This window comes from Neoarius graeffei, chromosome 8, assembly GCF_027579695.1.
Source record: "Neoarius graeffei isolate fNeoGra1 chromosome 8, fNeoGra1.pri, whole genome shotgun sequence".
Classification (NCBI taxonomy): domain Eukaryota; kingdom Metazoa; phylum Chordata; class Actinopteri; order Siluriformes; family Ariidae; genus Neoarius; species Neoarius graeffei.
In genome coordinates this window covers 33,204,928-33,221,429 of record NC_083576.1, presented here as the reverse complement: position 1 = coordinate 33,221,429, position 16,502 = coordinate 33,204,928, and the positions used below count along the sequence as shown (strand labels likewise).

General features: G+C 40.6%; 1 protein-coding gene across 1 annotated transcript in view; it reads right to left on the bottom strand.

Moving 5' to 3' along the window:
• prps1b (phosphoribosyl pyrophosphate synthetase 1B) overlaps nt 1-16,502 on the bottom strand; it is a 78,797-nt gene that overhangs the window by 39,842 nt on the left and 22,453 nt on the right. Inside the window, exon 2 of the mRNA XM_060927592.1 lies at nt 11,932-12,115. Coding sequence (XP_060783575.1) covers nt 11,932-12,115 — 184 coding nt within the window. The remainder of the gene's footprint in view (nt 1-11,931; nt 12,116-16,502) is intronic.

Genomic DNA, 16,502 nt, shown 5'->3' with positions numbered 1-16,502 from the left:
GTCAAACAGAGAGGTAAAAAATCCTATGGTATGCTCACGTCACTTCCACAAAAGGTAAGAATTAAAAAAATATATATATATTTTTTCATGACTACAGCAAGGTGCTCATTTCTTACCCAGTGAAGTGAACATAAGCAACAACACAGTGGCTCTGCATAGCCCCTTTCACCGAGGTTCATTTAACTTCAGGGATCCTTCAGAGCACATTGTGCATGTGCTTGCAGGGTTCTTGCAGGATTCAGTAAGTTAAATTTTAGACCTTTTTTAGACTTAAGACCATTATGAAAAATTTTTTAGACCAACATGAAGCATTACAACCTGCCCTACCCCTGCCCTTCCCAAAAAAAAAAAAAGACAATCGAGTTCAATTCTCAAAACAAAGTCATTTGTATTGGTAAACTGACTATCAGGGATACAAACTGATTGTGTGCTTATTTATGTCATATGGCAACATTAGTACAACAATAGTACATTATGTCACATAGCAACAAAAGTACAAGACAATAGAGTGATAAAGGGCATTTGTGCAGTAAATGCAGTCTGTAGGGGTTTGGTTTTTTCCCCTAACTGCAACAGAACTCAAACTTTTGATTAGTGGTGTTCTGGTAATAAAACAGCGTTATTATATAATGCACTGTTGTCAGATGATGACTTTCTTGATTGCTCATGTGAACCCCATGCTGCAAACCACAGCATCGCAGACCTCCACTTGCTGTAGCAACCATTTCAACCATATTAACAGTAAAAATGCATACACATCTTTTAAAACTAATAGTTAAAACATACGTAGTAGCCCCGTAGCACACTTGCTTCCAGTTAAACAGCAAACTCATGCAAGGCGGCAGCGATTTACCAATGAAATCAAGTCATACCTTGCGAGAGGTATACAAGGGAGACAGCAGGTTTTTAAGCAGTAGCGGAGCAAACGGGCCATTTGAGACAGAGGTGTAAAATCATTGCAAAATATGAATGCAAAATTAATAAATACTAAATAATAAAGCCAGGAAAGACACCCCATTGGGGAGAGAATAATATTAAAAAAAAAAAAAGTGTTAGAAAGCTGAATACGCTGACTGGACTCATGCGCTCCATGTTGTCATGGTAACGGTGACGACATGTAATGTGCACGCTAAGACTGTCTACAGCAAGGGTGCCCAAATTCTTCTCTACAATGGGCCAAAAATTAATTCTGTGGGTGGGCCGCGGGCCAAAAAAACGAACGTCCACATTATGTTACCTTACATTTTATTGAAACGTGTCATTTTTATATAGGCTAAGATCATTAAACTCAAATGTAAATGTTTAAAGCAATTAAACACATATTTTGTATATTTATAGTAGGCCTACCTTTATTAATTTCAGAAGATGACAGAACATCCACATGGCTTATTTTAAGAGGTAGAAACATATTTGAAAGGAAAGCAACATTTCAGACTATATTACAAAAAGTGCTTTGGTAGCTTGAACAAGTTGAAAACAGTTGGATAAGGTCCAGGACAACCAAATATACAATTCTATTTAAAAATTAACTAAAATGTGAATTGAGCAATAACACATGCCCTTGTAACACTGTGCCTTTTAAGCCATTTGAAACCAGCTGGACTGCCCAACTTATGAAACCAGAGAGAATTTACTTTAGACTGAATGTGAAATTAGATTGAGTATTAGGTATGGAATTGGACAATGTGAACTGAGCAATATAGAACACAACATTTCGCTCGTGTTGTACCTGAAAGTGTCTCAAGGCCAGCCAGCTCCTGTGTCACTTCAAAATCCTCACTGACACCGCGCAAAAATGCCATCAATTGTGCATAGTCACATATGTCGGTGCTCTCATCGCAAGCAATAGAAAAGGCCGTAAATCTGGATGCTTTACCAACGATTTGTTCTCTGAGATCCTCAGCCATGTCCTCGATGCGGCAGGTAACTGTGTTCCATGATAAACTAATTTGTGAAAAGGCCCGTGTCTGGCTCGGGGACACAGTCTCTGCAGCCACAGTCAGGCAACTTTTAACACTCTCCACATGACAAAGATCTCCCAGATTTCACCATCATTGCGCTGATCTTATAGCTGACCTTAGTTGCATTTTCTTGAGCAGATGACGGCTGCAGTAACGTGCATTGTTGCGCACTGAGCCTGGCTAACAGTTCGCTAGCCTTCTGCTTTCTTATTTCACCACTGTATTTTGCAAACTGAGGTAAATGTTTTGTTTCATAATGTCTACGGATGTTGTATTCTTTCAAAACTGCCACACTCTGTCTACAGATAAGGCACACTGCCGAGGAATCGATTTCCGTGAAAAAAAAAAAAAAATCTTGCCAACTATTTTTGAATTTTCTTTTATCAGTGTGCCACTGCTTAACACAGCGCTCCATCGTAACCTCTGCTCCTCGCTTGTGTCATGAGCCTGCTGACAGGCAGAAGAGCCAGCAACTCAACAGCACCCCCCTTATAAAACTGTGGTCAGAAAGTGAACTGCAGGCAACTCTTCGGAGCCGTTGGGACAGAAATTCCCAGCGGCTGGCACAGACCTGGCACTGACGGGCGGGCACAGATGGGAAAAATGAGGCGGGCCAAAAAAAACGGAACATGGGCCAAACTTGGCCCACGGGCCCCAAATTGGGCACCCTTGGTCTACAGTGTGAAAGCTCTCCGCGCTAATGTGAGCGGCTATTTAACCAACCATTCCAGCCCAACACAGCTCCTTTTAGCGATAGTGTGCTTCAGCCTATTGCTCGCAGAACATTCTCGTTTTTCATACTTACGGCGGTGCTTGAAAGTTTGTGAACCCTTTAGAATTTTCTATATTTCTGCATAAATATGACCTAAAACATCATCAGATTTTCACATAAGTCCGAAAAGTGGATAAAGAGAATCCAGTTAAACAAATGCGACAAAAATATTATACTTGGTCATTTATTTATTGAGGAAAATGATCCAATATTACATATCTGTGAGTGGCAAAAGTATGTGAACCTCTTTACTCACTATTATTCGACGCGCTAGTATCCACACTCTTCATCGCACTGCCAACACAACCGCTAACCTTCTCTGACTGCCACAGACTGCATAAACTCGGCGGGAACTTAGAAGGTAGAACTAAGGTAGGCGTAGTGGACAAACTGGACCGTTGCATACTTGCCGCGATCATCGGTGATTTAAGTTTTTTAGCAGGCAGACAACAACGCAACCGGCACATTTTTTATTAATGTTTTGCAGGCACTTCTAGGAACGGACTGAGCGGATGTAAGAATTTTAGACTTGGATAAATAAAATTTTAGACCTGGGATGAAAATGTGTGTGTGTTTTTTTTTTTTTTTTAGACATTTTAAGGCCTAAAATTTAACTTTCTGAATTTTAGACTTTTTTAGACCCCGCAGGAACCCTGTGCTTGGGACCCAGTCATTATGGGAAACACCGGACACTGATTTGAGCACAATCAGCGCACTGTTTTCACAGAGACTTTGCAAGTATTCTGTCAGGTATGTGACGGTAGACAGGCCTAAGTGCAGGAAGTGTGTTTATTAGCAGGCGTGATATTTACAAAAACAAAACCACAAGTGAAACCAAAAGCAGAGTCATAAATATGGTTAGAAACAAATGTGACCGTGATAATACTTCACAAAGCCTCTGTATCCTTATATGCACGTGCTGATTGCACTCAAATCAGTATCAGGTGCTTCCCATAACGACCGAGTCCCAAGCACGCACACAATATGCTCCAAAGGATCCCCAGACGTAAATGCACCTCGGTGAAAGCAGCTCTGCAGAGCAGCTGTTGTTGTTGCCCATGTTCACTTCACTGGACGAAAATCAACACCTTGCTGTTGTTGTGAAAGGTTTTTTTTTTTTTAAATCCTTACCTTCATGGAAATGAAGTGAACATACCATAAGTCTTCTGACCTCTCAGTTCGACACCAAGTCCTGCTGAATGCCCCCCCCCCACACATTTAGAAATGTCTCCATTTTCCCCCCCGATTAATTACTTTTGGTAAATTTTAAAAAAATAAAAATAATATATATATATATATATATATATATATATATATATATATATATATATCTCTGATGTCCGTTTCGTTCAAAACGATTTGCACATCCAAAAACACAGCAAAACCTTCACATATCAATCAATAACTAACTTATGCCGCTTTTCCACTACCAACGCGGCTGAGTTGGGCTGAGCCGTGCCGTGCTGAGTTGGGCTGAATCGAGCTGAGTGGGGCTGTTGGAGTTGCATTTCGACTACAACCGCGCTGAACCGTGCTGGCTGGAAGTGGGTGGACACATTGGGTGGAGTTAGCGAAAGTGGGTGGACGTCACGTGATGTCGTTAGGCGGCGCAAACAGTGACATCAGTGACCTTTAAAGCGGTAGTCTCACGACCCGGATAGTAAACAATAAACATGGAGGACATGGAGTCGTTAGTGTTGCTGGTCTTGGTGCTGTGGCTTGTTGTCACCGACAACGCCAACAGATACTGGCAAGAGCATATAGATGAGGCGAGGTGCATAAGGCTTCAAAAATTCTCGTAATTCGTAATTCTTCTTCCGGGTTTATGGTGTTTACGGATCCCAGCGTGCTCACGGGGCGTGCGTGGGCATGTGAGGACACTCCTCCTCACCAATCAGTGCACAGGGGAGTGTCTCCTCACGCCCCTAGCCCCACTCGGCTCGGCTCACTTCAGCCCCACTCCAAAACCGTGCGAGTTTTGGGCGCTGAGTAAGACTGAAGCGAGCCCAGTCGCGCCGCTCTGAGGTAGTCGAAACGCGAGCCGTGTTGGGCTGAAGTGAGCTGAAAAAGGGTAGTGGAAAAGGGCCATTAGCTGAATGGAGCACTACAAGCATGACCCCTATCATGGCACCCTAGTTACTGTTGCTATGGGGTCACAGGACAGTGCAAAGCCTCTATATACGGCCACTTGGCTGTGTATTCAGCTAGAAACTGCTGTTCACATCGTCTCCATCATTCACAATCCATGGTCTGTCTTCATTTCACACCTGACACAAGTTTGTGAGAGAAATCCAAAGTTTCAGTTCTGGAACATGATCGACAAAGACCGTTTGCTTCTAGAAAGATAACTATGCATCACAACAACACATTTCTGAGCACTGCATTTAACACGCACTGTGATTGGCTGAGAGCATGAATTAGGTCACCTCTCGGCCAATCAAAGCGCAGCTAACATAAGGATAGGGAAATTCCTGGAATTATCCAAATCAATGTTTAAAAAAAAAGTTCGGAACAGTCAGAACGGCAAAAATATGTTCAGGGTATCTGCACATTTTTTCAAGTACAAATTTAAAGACTTAAGACCTTTTCAAGACCTCTAAATGGAAAAATTAAGACTGTACCATGGCAAAGAAAATGATAAATACGACAACTTAAAACTGTTTTCTGCAATAGTTTTTTTACTAACTTTAAAAAGAATGTACACAATTGGTGAACAACAGGGTGCATCAATGGCAACTGTTAGACATGCAAACAGCTGAAGCAAAGTCATGTGTTTTGGGCCTGCAGAACTACTGTAGCAGCAAGGAGAAGACTGGTGTTTACTGGAGAAAACACCATGAATCATTTCAAAAACGAAAACAAACGGCAAGTAGAACCAGCTGAACAACCTTAGCCGGCATTATTTCAATCCCCAAAGATTATCTTTGATGTGTGATTTTGTGTCCGACAGCAAAATCAGTCTGAGTGTCGTACAGTATACAGCTGGCTGAGGAAGTTCTCGAGTATCTTCTGCATGCAGTCATACAATCATCAGAGCGTTACATTAAAACACAGAAAAACAACCGTCACCTTTCATAACCATTATCAATATTAATCAATGTGTTGTAATAACTGTAAACTAATTATCAGTGCAATTGTTATATCAATGTTCATTATTCAAAAATAATCAATTATCATCTATAATCCATGAATAATTGTTTGTATTACTACTAATAACTACTTTTTTAATAATTTTAAAAAATAACTCAAGTTTATAACATTTTAATAATCACTACTTATTAGCTATATTAATTAAAAATTACAGTAGCAATTATAATTCAGTATTATTAATTACTACTTAATAAGCAGTGATTATCAAAATGTAATTTAACAATAAATAGTTATTATTATTAACTACTAAATTATACTAATAAATAATAAGTAGTGATTATAAAAATGCTATAAAATTGAGTTATAAGATTAGTTAAAATTATTAAAAAGTATTAATTATTATTAGTAGTGTTACAAAAATTATTCATGGATTATAGATAATTTGTTTAATAGTGAACATTGATATAACAATTGAACTGATAAAAATAACATTAACAACAAGTATTACTAGTAGTATTGTTTATTATTATTATTATTATTATTATTAGTAGTAGTAGTAGTAGTAGTAGTAGTACAGTTATTTTATGTGTTCACTATTCAAAAAAAATTATCTATAATCCATGAGTATTTGTTTGTATTCTATCAATTAGTACTTTTTAATAATTTGTAATAATTTTTAATAACTTAATTTTATAACATTTATTAATCCCTAGTACTTAATCACTAATTCATAAGTAATAATGATTATTAATCAATAATAATTACTATTACTACTAATTATTATTAGTGGTTGTTAATATTATTCTTATTATATTAAAAACACTGTTGTAGACAATAAGTAATAAAACAAACTTTTTGTACAAATTATTTATATTGTACTATATTTAGAATTATTGTATTTTCTGGAGTTCTTTTTGAGTTTTGAAATAAAGGTTGTTTATATATTTATATTAAACTTAGTACAATAAACAATGTTAATTATGTAAAAAAAATGATGCTAATCATTATTATTATTAGTATTTCCTATAAGCCCCATTTTCCACCTGACTCGTGCGCATGTGCGAACCCCCCTGCGTTTCACTCCGGAGTGCTTGACCTCTAACACACGCACGCGTGCCTTGTGTCCGTGAAAAACCAGTTTCCCAGTCCGCCATGTCCCCAGCGCTGCGTTACCGTCTTTAAACACATTTGTGCGATCCAGCGCTTTTCATCGCAAACGATTCTTCTCCTTATTTGGGGGGTATTTGTCATCCCCCAACCACTTGCTGTTAAACAGACATCTTCCCATAATTATCAACGCTTTCTAGCGCCCACGTAAGCTGCCTGCGTATCTCTCACTCTTCACAACCACCACACCACACTTCCTCCAGTAGCCTCCTAACGTTAGTTCTTGATCTACGGAATGCACAGAAGACGCACAGAACCAATGCTGCCCCCAAAAGGTACGCTGGTCACTTAAAATTACGGTTAAAAAAATACCCCAAACCGGATGGAGACATTTCACTCGTTCGGTCCAATATTAAATTTAATACCTCCCTTTCGAAAATTCCAGTCATTCCAAACAATTTAAGACGTTTTTAGGCCTTGAAAACCGAAAGTTGTATTTAAAGACTTTTTAAGGACCCGCGGGAACCCTGTATGTTGTTTCAATCGATACACGGGCAAAACCAGTTGAAAAACTTATTATTTTCAGGTCTACGTGTAGCACCGTAACTGCTACACCCAAATCGTGCATGTTGGCATCTCTGTCTTACCCATATCCAGTTGTGGGGAGATGCAGATACCCAGTTGGATTTGGAGAAATCAGGCCACAATGAGCAGATTTACCGCTGAATCACCGAATGTTTAAACAGAAATGAGCAGCAAGAGGACAAAGCAATTTAAAAACCAGCTTTTGATCACTGATTTGCACAGGCACACTTGTGTTTACCTGTCTAACCTCCAGTTTGCCACTGATATACAGTGAGCGAATAAACACGAAGTGGCCGCAACTTGTTCCCGCTGCCCGTCTGAAAGCAGCTAAATACCCTTCACTTCCCCTCCCTCTTATGAACCTGATGAAGTCCTCTGAAGTGCCCCCCCCCCAAATCAATTTAATTGCTGGGTTTCAGTCACGTGACTTTTCTTAGTTATTTCACTTCTGGTAAAACAACCGTGGTCTAGCAAACCAAAACAGCTGCCATAGTGCAAACAACTAGCAATAACAGCGCATGCTCGTAATCTAGAAGCCACTGCTCGCTTTAGATATACTCAGAAGATTGCTATGTGGAATGGAATAGATCCCTACAATCTGGGAAAGAAGGATAATAATAATAATAATAATAATAATAATAATAATACATTTAATTTATTTCACGGCGCCTTTCAAAGCACCCAAGGTCACCTTACAGATAAAAAGTCAACGTTAAAAAGAAAAATCAATGATAAAAACATCAAAACCATAACAGCAAGTGGGAGGCTTAGAGCCCATATGCTAATTTAAAAAGGTGAGTTTTAAGTGCACTTTTGAATTGTGAAACAGAGTCCAGGGTACGAATATGTGAGGGAAGGGAATTCCATAGTTTAGGAGCGGCATATGAGAAAGCCCTTTCTCCCATTGTAGTGAGTCTGACGTTTGGTTCAGCCAATAATCCCGTGCTAGATGACCGTAGTGAATGAGAGGGTGTGTAGGTTCATAGTTCTTTAATATATGGAGGGGCAAGATTGTGGAAGGCTTTGAAAGTGATTAGCAGGATTTTAAAAGTCAATACGTTGGGAAGCCAGTGTAGCTGGATCAACAGGGGTGAAACATGGTGGAAGGACTTTGAACAGGTAATAATGCGTGCCGCAGAGTTTTGGATGAGCTGGAGACGATGGGCGAGTTTGTTTGGGATGCCTGTCAAAATTGCGTTGCAGTAGTCTATGCGGGACGTTACCAGGGTGTTAAGCACTTCAGCAGAGTGCTGGGTAAGTACAGGACGCAGTCTGGAGATGTTCCTGAGATGGAAGAACGCAGTTCGACAGACATTATTGATGTGGTTGGAGAATGAGAGGGTACTGTCTAGGATAACTCCAAGGCTCTTTACCTGCTTAGAGACCGGTATAATGTCCTCACCTATAGAGAGTGATTTGATATTGCTTTTTTGAAGTGTTGTTGTGGTTCCAAATGAGTAGAAGCTCAGTTTTACTGCTATTGAGTTTTAGGCAATTTCTTGTCATCCATGCCTGTATGTCATGGAGACAGGCAGTGAGGGCACTGGGTGGGACGCTGGCAGTGGGCCTAGTGGACACAAAGCTGGATGTCATCAGCGCATGAGTGAAACTATTTTCCATAGTGCCTGAAAATGTTACCTAGGGGAAGGAGGTAGACAATGAACAGGAGTGGCCCCAGTACTGATCCCTGTGTAACTCCATGATGGAGGGTGGAGCTTTCAGATCGCTGGTCCTGGATCTGGACAAAGTAGGTTCTGTCAGAAAAGTAGCTCTTAAAATCACTTATAGGCAGTGCCACAGACTCCTATGCTCATTAGCCGCTCTAACAGAAGTTGATGGGATATTGTGCCGAAAGCGGCACTGAGGTCCAGAAGGATGAGGATGGACAACAGACCAGCATCAGCTGTACGAAAATGATCATTTGTCATACAATCTTGAAAACTACCCTTTAGTCGAGTTCCCCGACATCTCACACTATCTGGTGTTGCAGACATCCTTCTACACTGCAAAACAGATGAAAGTGTGGAAGAGTATGGAGGCTTATAGCTTTTTTGTATGTGGCTGGGTAAAGGACCTCGGTATCAAGTTGCTGCCGAATGAATCCTGTACTGTTTTTGCCTGTGTAAGTATGTTTTTTTTTTAAGCTTTTCATTTGCGTCTTTACAACGAAGCGCTGCAAGTTGAAGTGCAAACAAATAGTTCGCTTGATTCTCACGTGTTTGCTCTTATCTCTCAGGTAAATCATTCACCTGGATCTTAGTTAAACAAGATGGAGAACTGATCACTGAGCACTGTAACTGTATGGCTGGGTAAGAATTTTGTCACGACCTTCATGCATATGGACTTTGAGGAGTAAACAAAGAAACAGCTGGGACTTTAGCGCTTTGCAGGGCTCAAAATTCGCGGTGGTCCGGTCGCCTGAGGTGACTTAATTTGTCATTTGGCGGGTAATTCCTGTCACTAGGCAGCCCAGCTGGCTAGTTGAAAATAAAAAAAATATATGTGAAGCGAAGATTCAGACTAGGGCTGTGCGATATATCAAATATACTCGATACATCTCTGAAAATTCTGTGAGAGATACATAAAATTATTATATCGTAACTATCGAGTATTTTATGGTCATCTGCCAACTTGCGTTTGTTTCGTGTTTGTTTAAACATTTTCCAGTGTTTTTCTCCCTGTCCCCCAGGCAGTAACGCGAGAGGCTGCCTAAGGGTAAAAAAAAAAAAAAAACCATCACGCACTCGCCAACCAATCCCGGGCGACATCTAGGTGCTGAAAGGAACTTGCGGGCAGTGTTGCCAGATTGGGCGGTTTTAAGTGCATTTTGGCGGGTTTTGAACATATTTGGGCTGGAAAACGTCAGCAGTATCTGGCAACACTGCTTGTGGGAAGATTTCCTAGTTTTGGTTTACAGCACTGACTCAGTTTGTGCAATCGCTGGTGTTGCATTGGCTACCGTGTAAGCTCTGTCAATTTCAGCAACAAATTAAAAATGGAAGCGGACGAATTGGTTCCTAAAAGAACTAGTAAGGGGTCAGTCATCTGGCAGTTTTTTTGGATATCGCGAGGAGGACGTGGAACAGCAAATGTCAGTTTGTAAAGTGTGCAAAAAAACAAAACAAAAAACAAACAAACAAACAAAACAAACAAACAAACCCCACCACAGTATCAAAATACTCGGGTTTTGAAATAAATGCACATTAGTCATGAACAATGGTAACTACTCTCTTTTGTGTTATTTTTGACAGAAGTAAAATTCATACATGAACAAATTTTGGCGAGTTGATTTTCTGTTTGGCTAGTTACTTTGGAAGGTAACTAGTCCGGCTGGCTGGTGAAAAAAAATATGAATTTCGAGCCCTGGCGCTTTGTGACTTAAACCCCACAAGTACCGTAAAATAACGACACAGCAAGAAAAGTACTTGGAAAACACTAAGGACAAAGCTGAGAGGAATATATAAAACCTTTCACAAAGTGATCACTGCAAACTTGAGCATGCTTCAACTCGGCTCCCTTCAATTTCAATGTGAGGTTCAAAAGCCACCTTGACGTCTTTTTGTGAAATCCTGTTTTTGTTCACCCTTTATTAATTCACAGGAAACCCTGTAGAAACAACCTAAAACAATGCAAGCGTAAGGCATTTTTCATACAAGCAATGCACCTTCTCCGTACAAAAGCTTTGTCAACTGAGCTTTGGTAGACTACCAGTTCAAGTTTTGAAAAAGTAATGAGGCAGATGTGGGGTCACGTGAAACCCAGCAACAGACTTGGGCAACAAGAAAAATCTGAGTCACATGTCCAAATATTTTTTGATCACTTGAAAATTGGGTGGGTTCAAACAAAAGGTGCCATGTTCCAAGTTTAAAGCTGAAACTTTGATCTATTGTCTCATTCATCATGTTCTCAAACCCAAATGCCTTCAGTGTTCAGCAAAAACAAAAGAACAGGCCGTGCCGTTTCAATGCTTTCAGAGCGGACTTGTGGGAGGGATTTCAGTTCCATTATTTGTGAGTAACAGGACCTCTTATTTCCCAATGCAGGGAAACAAGTCAAAATTCTTGCCCATGGTAATTACACATACATTATATATGCATTTGTAAGAAATGAGTTTATGGAATTTATTACAATTATGAAGCATTCCTTAAAAGTACCAATTTTGGCTTTTTTGTTCTGGTGCTTCAAAGAAGATTACAAACAATTTAAGTTTATGAATCCTAATAACACAAATTTTAACATTTGAGACAAGTGGAAAACTTGTAAAAGTTTGAGTTTTAACTTGCACATTGTTTAATACTGCCTTTTCACTGATGTAGGACATAGTCCTTGCACCCAAAACTAAAACACTGCACAAACAGCAGGATGTGCGGGCATATTTGCATAGGACTTTTGTACACGGGACAGGAGCAGCCTCACCTTGTCCTTTTTGTCTTGACGGGCATAAGGAAAACAGGGGATGACTGCAGTGACACGGGAAGCTGATGCGATCTTGCAAGCATTGATCATAATCAGCAACTCCATCAAGTTGTCGTTGATCTCACCACAGCCACTCTGTACGATGTACACATCTTCACCACGTACACTCTCTCCAATCTCCACACTGTGCAAACACAGTGTCACAAGTTAAGCTAAGAGTATGTCATAGTAGTAAAACAAACAAACACCACACATTTAAGCCTCACAAAACAATTGCAATCTGCTGTCCCATTGTTGTCAAACAGTGTAACCTGAGAACATTGGCAAGATGCAAATACAAACTCCTCAGACACACACACTTGCAGTGACTATGAAGTGCCTGTATTATAAACCTGGTAGCACATGGTGTTTAAGGAACCTGGTTCACAGTCAGTGCGTTTACATGCACATAGAGAAAATCGAATTTGTGCCGTAGCTCGTCTGAAATCGAAGCTCTAAATGGCATGTAAACACCTTAGCTCGGCTGAAATTGAATCGAACTTGATTTCTCGCAATCGAGCTACATGACCTAGATTATGCGATTGTAGCCGAGCTACTTGGTGCATGTAAACCCTATCGAGCCACGCAGTCGAGCTACTTACTTCAGCACTGCCCCTTTCGGAAGTGACGAGTGATGAGACCACAAGCGGGAAACACAACAGCCTCGGTCGAAAAAAAAACAAAAAAAAACAGCCTCGGTCGGCATGACACTTCACCTTAGCCGCCCACTTTATTAGGAACACTTCTGTTCGTACATACAAACTACAAACACTTCTTAGAGTTTAGAGTTTATTTTATTTTTAAAAGGGACAGTGTACAAATTAAACATTATCCTTGTGGTAAGGACAGATGTCTGTACCAGGTTATAGCAGTACATGCTAATTTCCGCCTGTAGTCACTTTGTTTATACTCTTGAATAGCTCTTCTTCATGACGACAACCGGAAGTGTACCAACACGATGGGGCGTGTAGCGCCACCTGTGGCTCGGGTGCACAATGCACCTCATAACAATAGCTCGATTTAAACACTGTGCATGTAGGATTGGATTTCTCTGGCACCCCTGCTGGGACCCTTTGCTCGATTACTGACAGTAGCTCGATTTGGATGTGCATGTAAACGTAGTGAGTGATCATTTAATACTGGCCTATATAACCCAAAAATACTTAAAGGAGATGAGATACGCAGAACCATGGCCTCACTTGTTTATAAATGCCTTGGAGACCTCAAGAATGGCATAGGAATAGTTTTAAGCATTAACAATAAATCTAATATAGTAATTTTTACAATTAAAGGTAGCGGTCTGAGTGAATGGCCTTGACGTCTGTGACATCACCACAGTAAGGCTATCGGTCTCATGGTCATTTTTGCGATACTAAAACACAGAGCTAACTGCAACTTCAAGCTTCCATTTTGAGCCAATTTATCACCAAGCCACATATGCCCCTTTTCCACCAAAGCAGTTCCAGGGCTGGTTCGGGGCCAGTGCTTAGTTTGGAACCGGGCTTTCTGTTTCCACTGACAAAGAACTGGCTCTGGGGCCAGGAAAACCAGTTCCAGGCTAGCACCAACTCTTTGCTGGGCCAGAGGAAAGAACCGCTTACGTCAGCGGGGGGGCGGAGTTGTTAAGGCCAACAACAATAACAAGACCGCCAAAGATCGCCATTTTTAAGCGACGAGAAGCAGCAGCTGTACAAACGCGAAGTCATCCATTATTATTGTTGTTGTTTTTGCTTTGATATTCGCGCCAAGGTTTATGCAAACGTAGCGACGTAACTGACGTATACAGCGACGTAACTGACGTGACTTCCCTTAGCACCGCGAGCTATGGAAAAGAAAACTGGTTCTCAGCTAGCTTGCAAGTTGAACGAGTTGTGAACCAGCACCAGCACTGGCCCCGAACCAGCCCTGGAACTGATTTGGTGGAAAAGGGGTAATAGATGTGTTGCTGGCGGGTGCAGCAACATGAGAGAAGGTGGATTTATGTTGCAATCATGGCTCAAGAATATTCAAACTGCAAAGATTTGGACCAGGGTTTTCATTAGTATGAAAAACAACAGATGAAATGTTGCTGGTGGGGGGACCAGGGGGACGAAGCCCTCTGGCCGAAAATGAATTTTGCAATTTCTAACAGCCAATCGTTAGCTCTCCATGGTCCATCTGAAATAGATTTTTCTATAAATATATACAACAAATTACACATCAAGTATTTTCTTACCTTTACAAACCTTTGCTGATTAGAATTCAGAGTCCAGCATTTACTATTACAATATGAATTCTTAAACAGAAAAAAAACATACCTTCTTCCAAACGATTTTTTCAGTAAAACAAACACTACAATCATCAAGCACCGAACTCTGGAATAACAAACAAACCAACCAAACCAACAAAACAAAAACACAGTAAAAGAACTAGAAAACCCAAAAAAACACAACGATTAAAAATTTTAACAATGAAATTGACCCCCGGCCTAATCTGTTACTTTACATTTCATCTGTTGTTTTCCATACTAATGAAAACCCTGTGTATATGTATGTTGCATAAGTTATAACACCTATCCTGTTTTAATGAGAGTCACATGAGACTGTCAGTTCAATTCCATCCAATTCTCTAGATGGCTCTGTTCTCTGGCTTTATTTTGTAAGGTGGGGGCCTCTATGGCCGACGGGTTACTATCGGATTCACTTTCCGATGATTCAAACTGACATGGTTATGTGTATAGCAGTAGCATGTACAGACACTCCAATTTCAGGATTATCACAGTCAGATGTATTACTATCCGAGGAATCCGAAAAATCTCCAATAAATCCAAACAAAGAGGCCATTGCAACCACTCTCGCCTGCCGAGTCTTGCTTTGGTCTATAGCTGTCAAAGGCATCTGCCTTAAAACTGGTTACCGCAGTGACGTCACTCACTCAGGGCTGGCTGGCTCAGCGGGGCAGCTCAAATGCCAAATTTGCAGTCGATTTTAACTCTCAAAAAAAAAAATGTTTTTATTCCCAATTATGCAGCATACAAGAATCAAGGATAGAGAGATATTATGCACTCAAATGTATTTATAAAAATAAAAGGTTCTGCATATCTCCTTTAAACAAAAAAGCATACATCTGTGCTCACCAGGCATGAAAACGGGTCAGGGGTGAAAAAGGTGAGAAGGGTGTGCGAGTGGTGACGTGGCCTCTGGTGTTGTTTTATTTTGTTTGGGGGGGGTCCTCCCCCAGAATAAATATCATAGCCTCCTTACTAAGTATACTGTATTGACATTTGCACAAGGACATACAGTACAAATACAAATTCAAATACATGTAGTTATAGTGAAATTATGCCCTGGAAAAAATGTGAATAATAGAACGAAGAAAGTGGAGAACACACAAGGAATAGTGATCATTTTTTCCTTGTATTTGCCTGGACCACCAGTGTCCCCATGGCCCGCTTTCGGCGAGTTGCCACATGTTTCAGCCTTGCCCACTTCTCTCCTTCAGCAGTCTGTTTCTTGGCCTGCTGAGCACTGCAAGTTGCTTGAGAGCCATACTTGCTCTGCTGCTTTTCCTCCTTGTTCACCCTCTGCTGGTGTTTGTATGTGGCTGCTGCAGAGTTAATCTTCTTGCACAATGTTCTGTCCACTTCCCCAAACTTCACGTCCTCCCTTCTAAAGAGCTGCATAGCTGTCTTCCCCCTGGACATCAGCATGTACTTGACTGTCTGTATTGCATTAAATGTTTCCACATTCATGTTGCCACTCCTTTGATCAATTACATCATTCATCAGACTAAATGAGGACTCAACTCTAGGTCCATGAAAGATGGAGAGGCAACACTTAACCAGTGCACCCAGGGAAGGGTACTTGTCTGGTTTGTCGAAGACATGACCCCACCACTCCACGATGCTCTCTCCCTCCTTGAAGCTGGGGATGGTCAGGTCAACACTGAACCGCACAAGTTCCTTCTGGATATCCTGATCTGCTGGCAAGAGGTGCCAGGGATCCCAGCAGTAATTGAAAAAAAATAGAGGAATGTAAGAAACTATCAGCAGGGGTCAAGGGGGCTGCAAGCCCCCTGAAGCTGTTGAGATTTTAACATTTAAAGATGCTATAGAACACATTTTTTACATAGATTTAACATAGAAAAGCAACAGAATTTAACAATAATGTGTATCTATTTGATGCCATATTTTGTAATCAATGACATAAGTGGCAAAAAAAATTGTTATTTATAAAAATTAGATGAAAATGTAGCTTTGAAGAATATACTTCTAACCCGGACACTGTTCCGCTATCTCTTTTATGGACGATATCTTTTTTCCACGACATATTCAGGGCTGTGAAATTGTAAATAAGAAATCCGAGGAAAAGGGGGGGTCTGTGGGGCACAGCCCCCCAGCATAAATCAGGGGTCTGGGGCCCACAGGGCCCCAGACACCAAGCAATTTTAGGTGTTATATGGTGTATTCTGAGCATTTCCTGCAAGTAAAAAATTGATCTCAACAAGTAAATATTTGACTAGTCTTGGTCTTCATTTTGCCATATAAAATACCT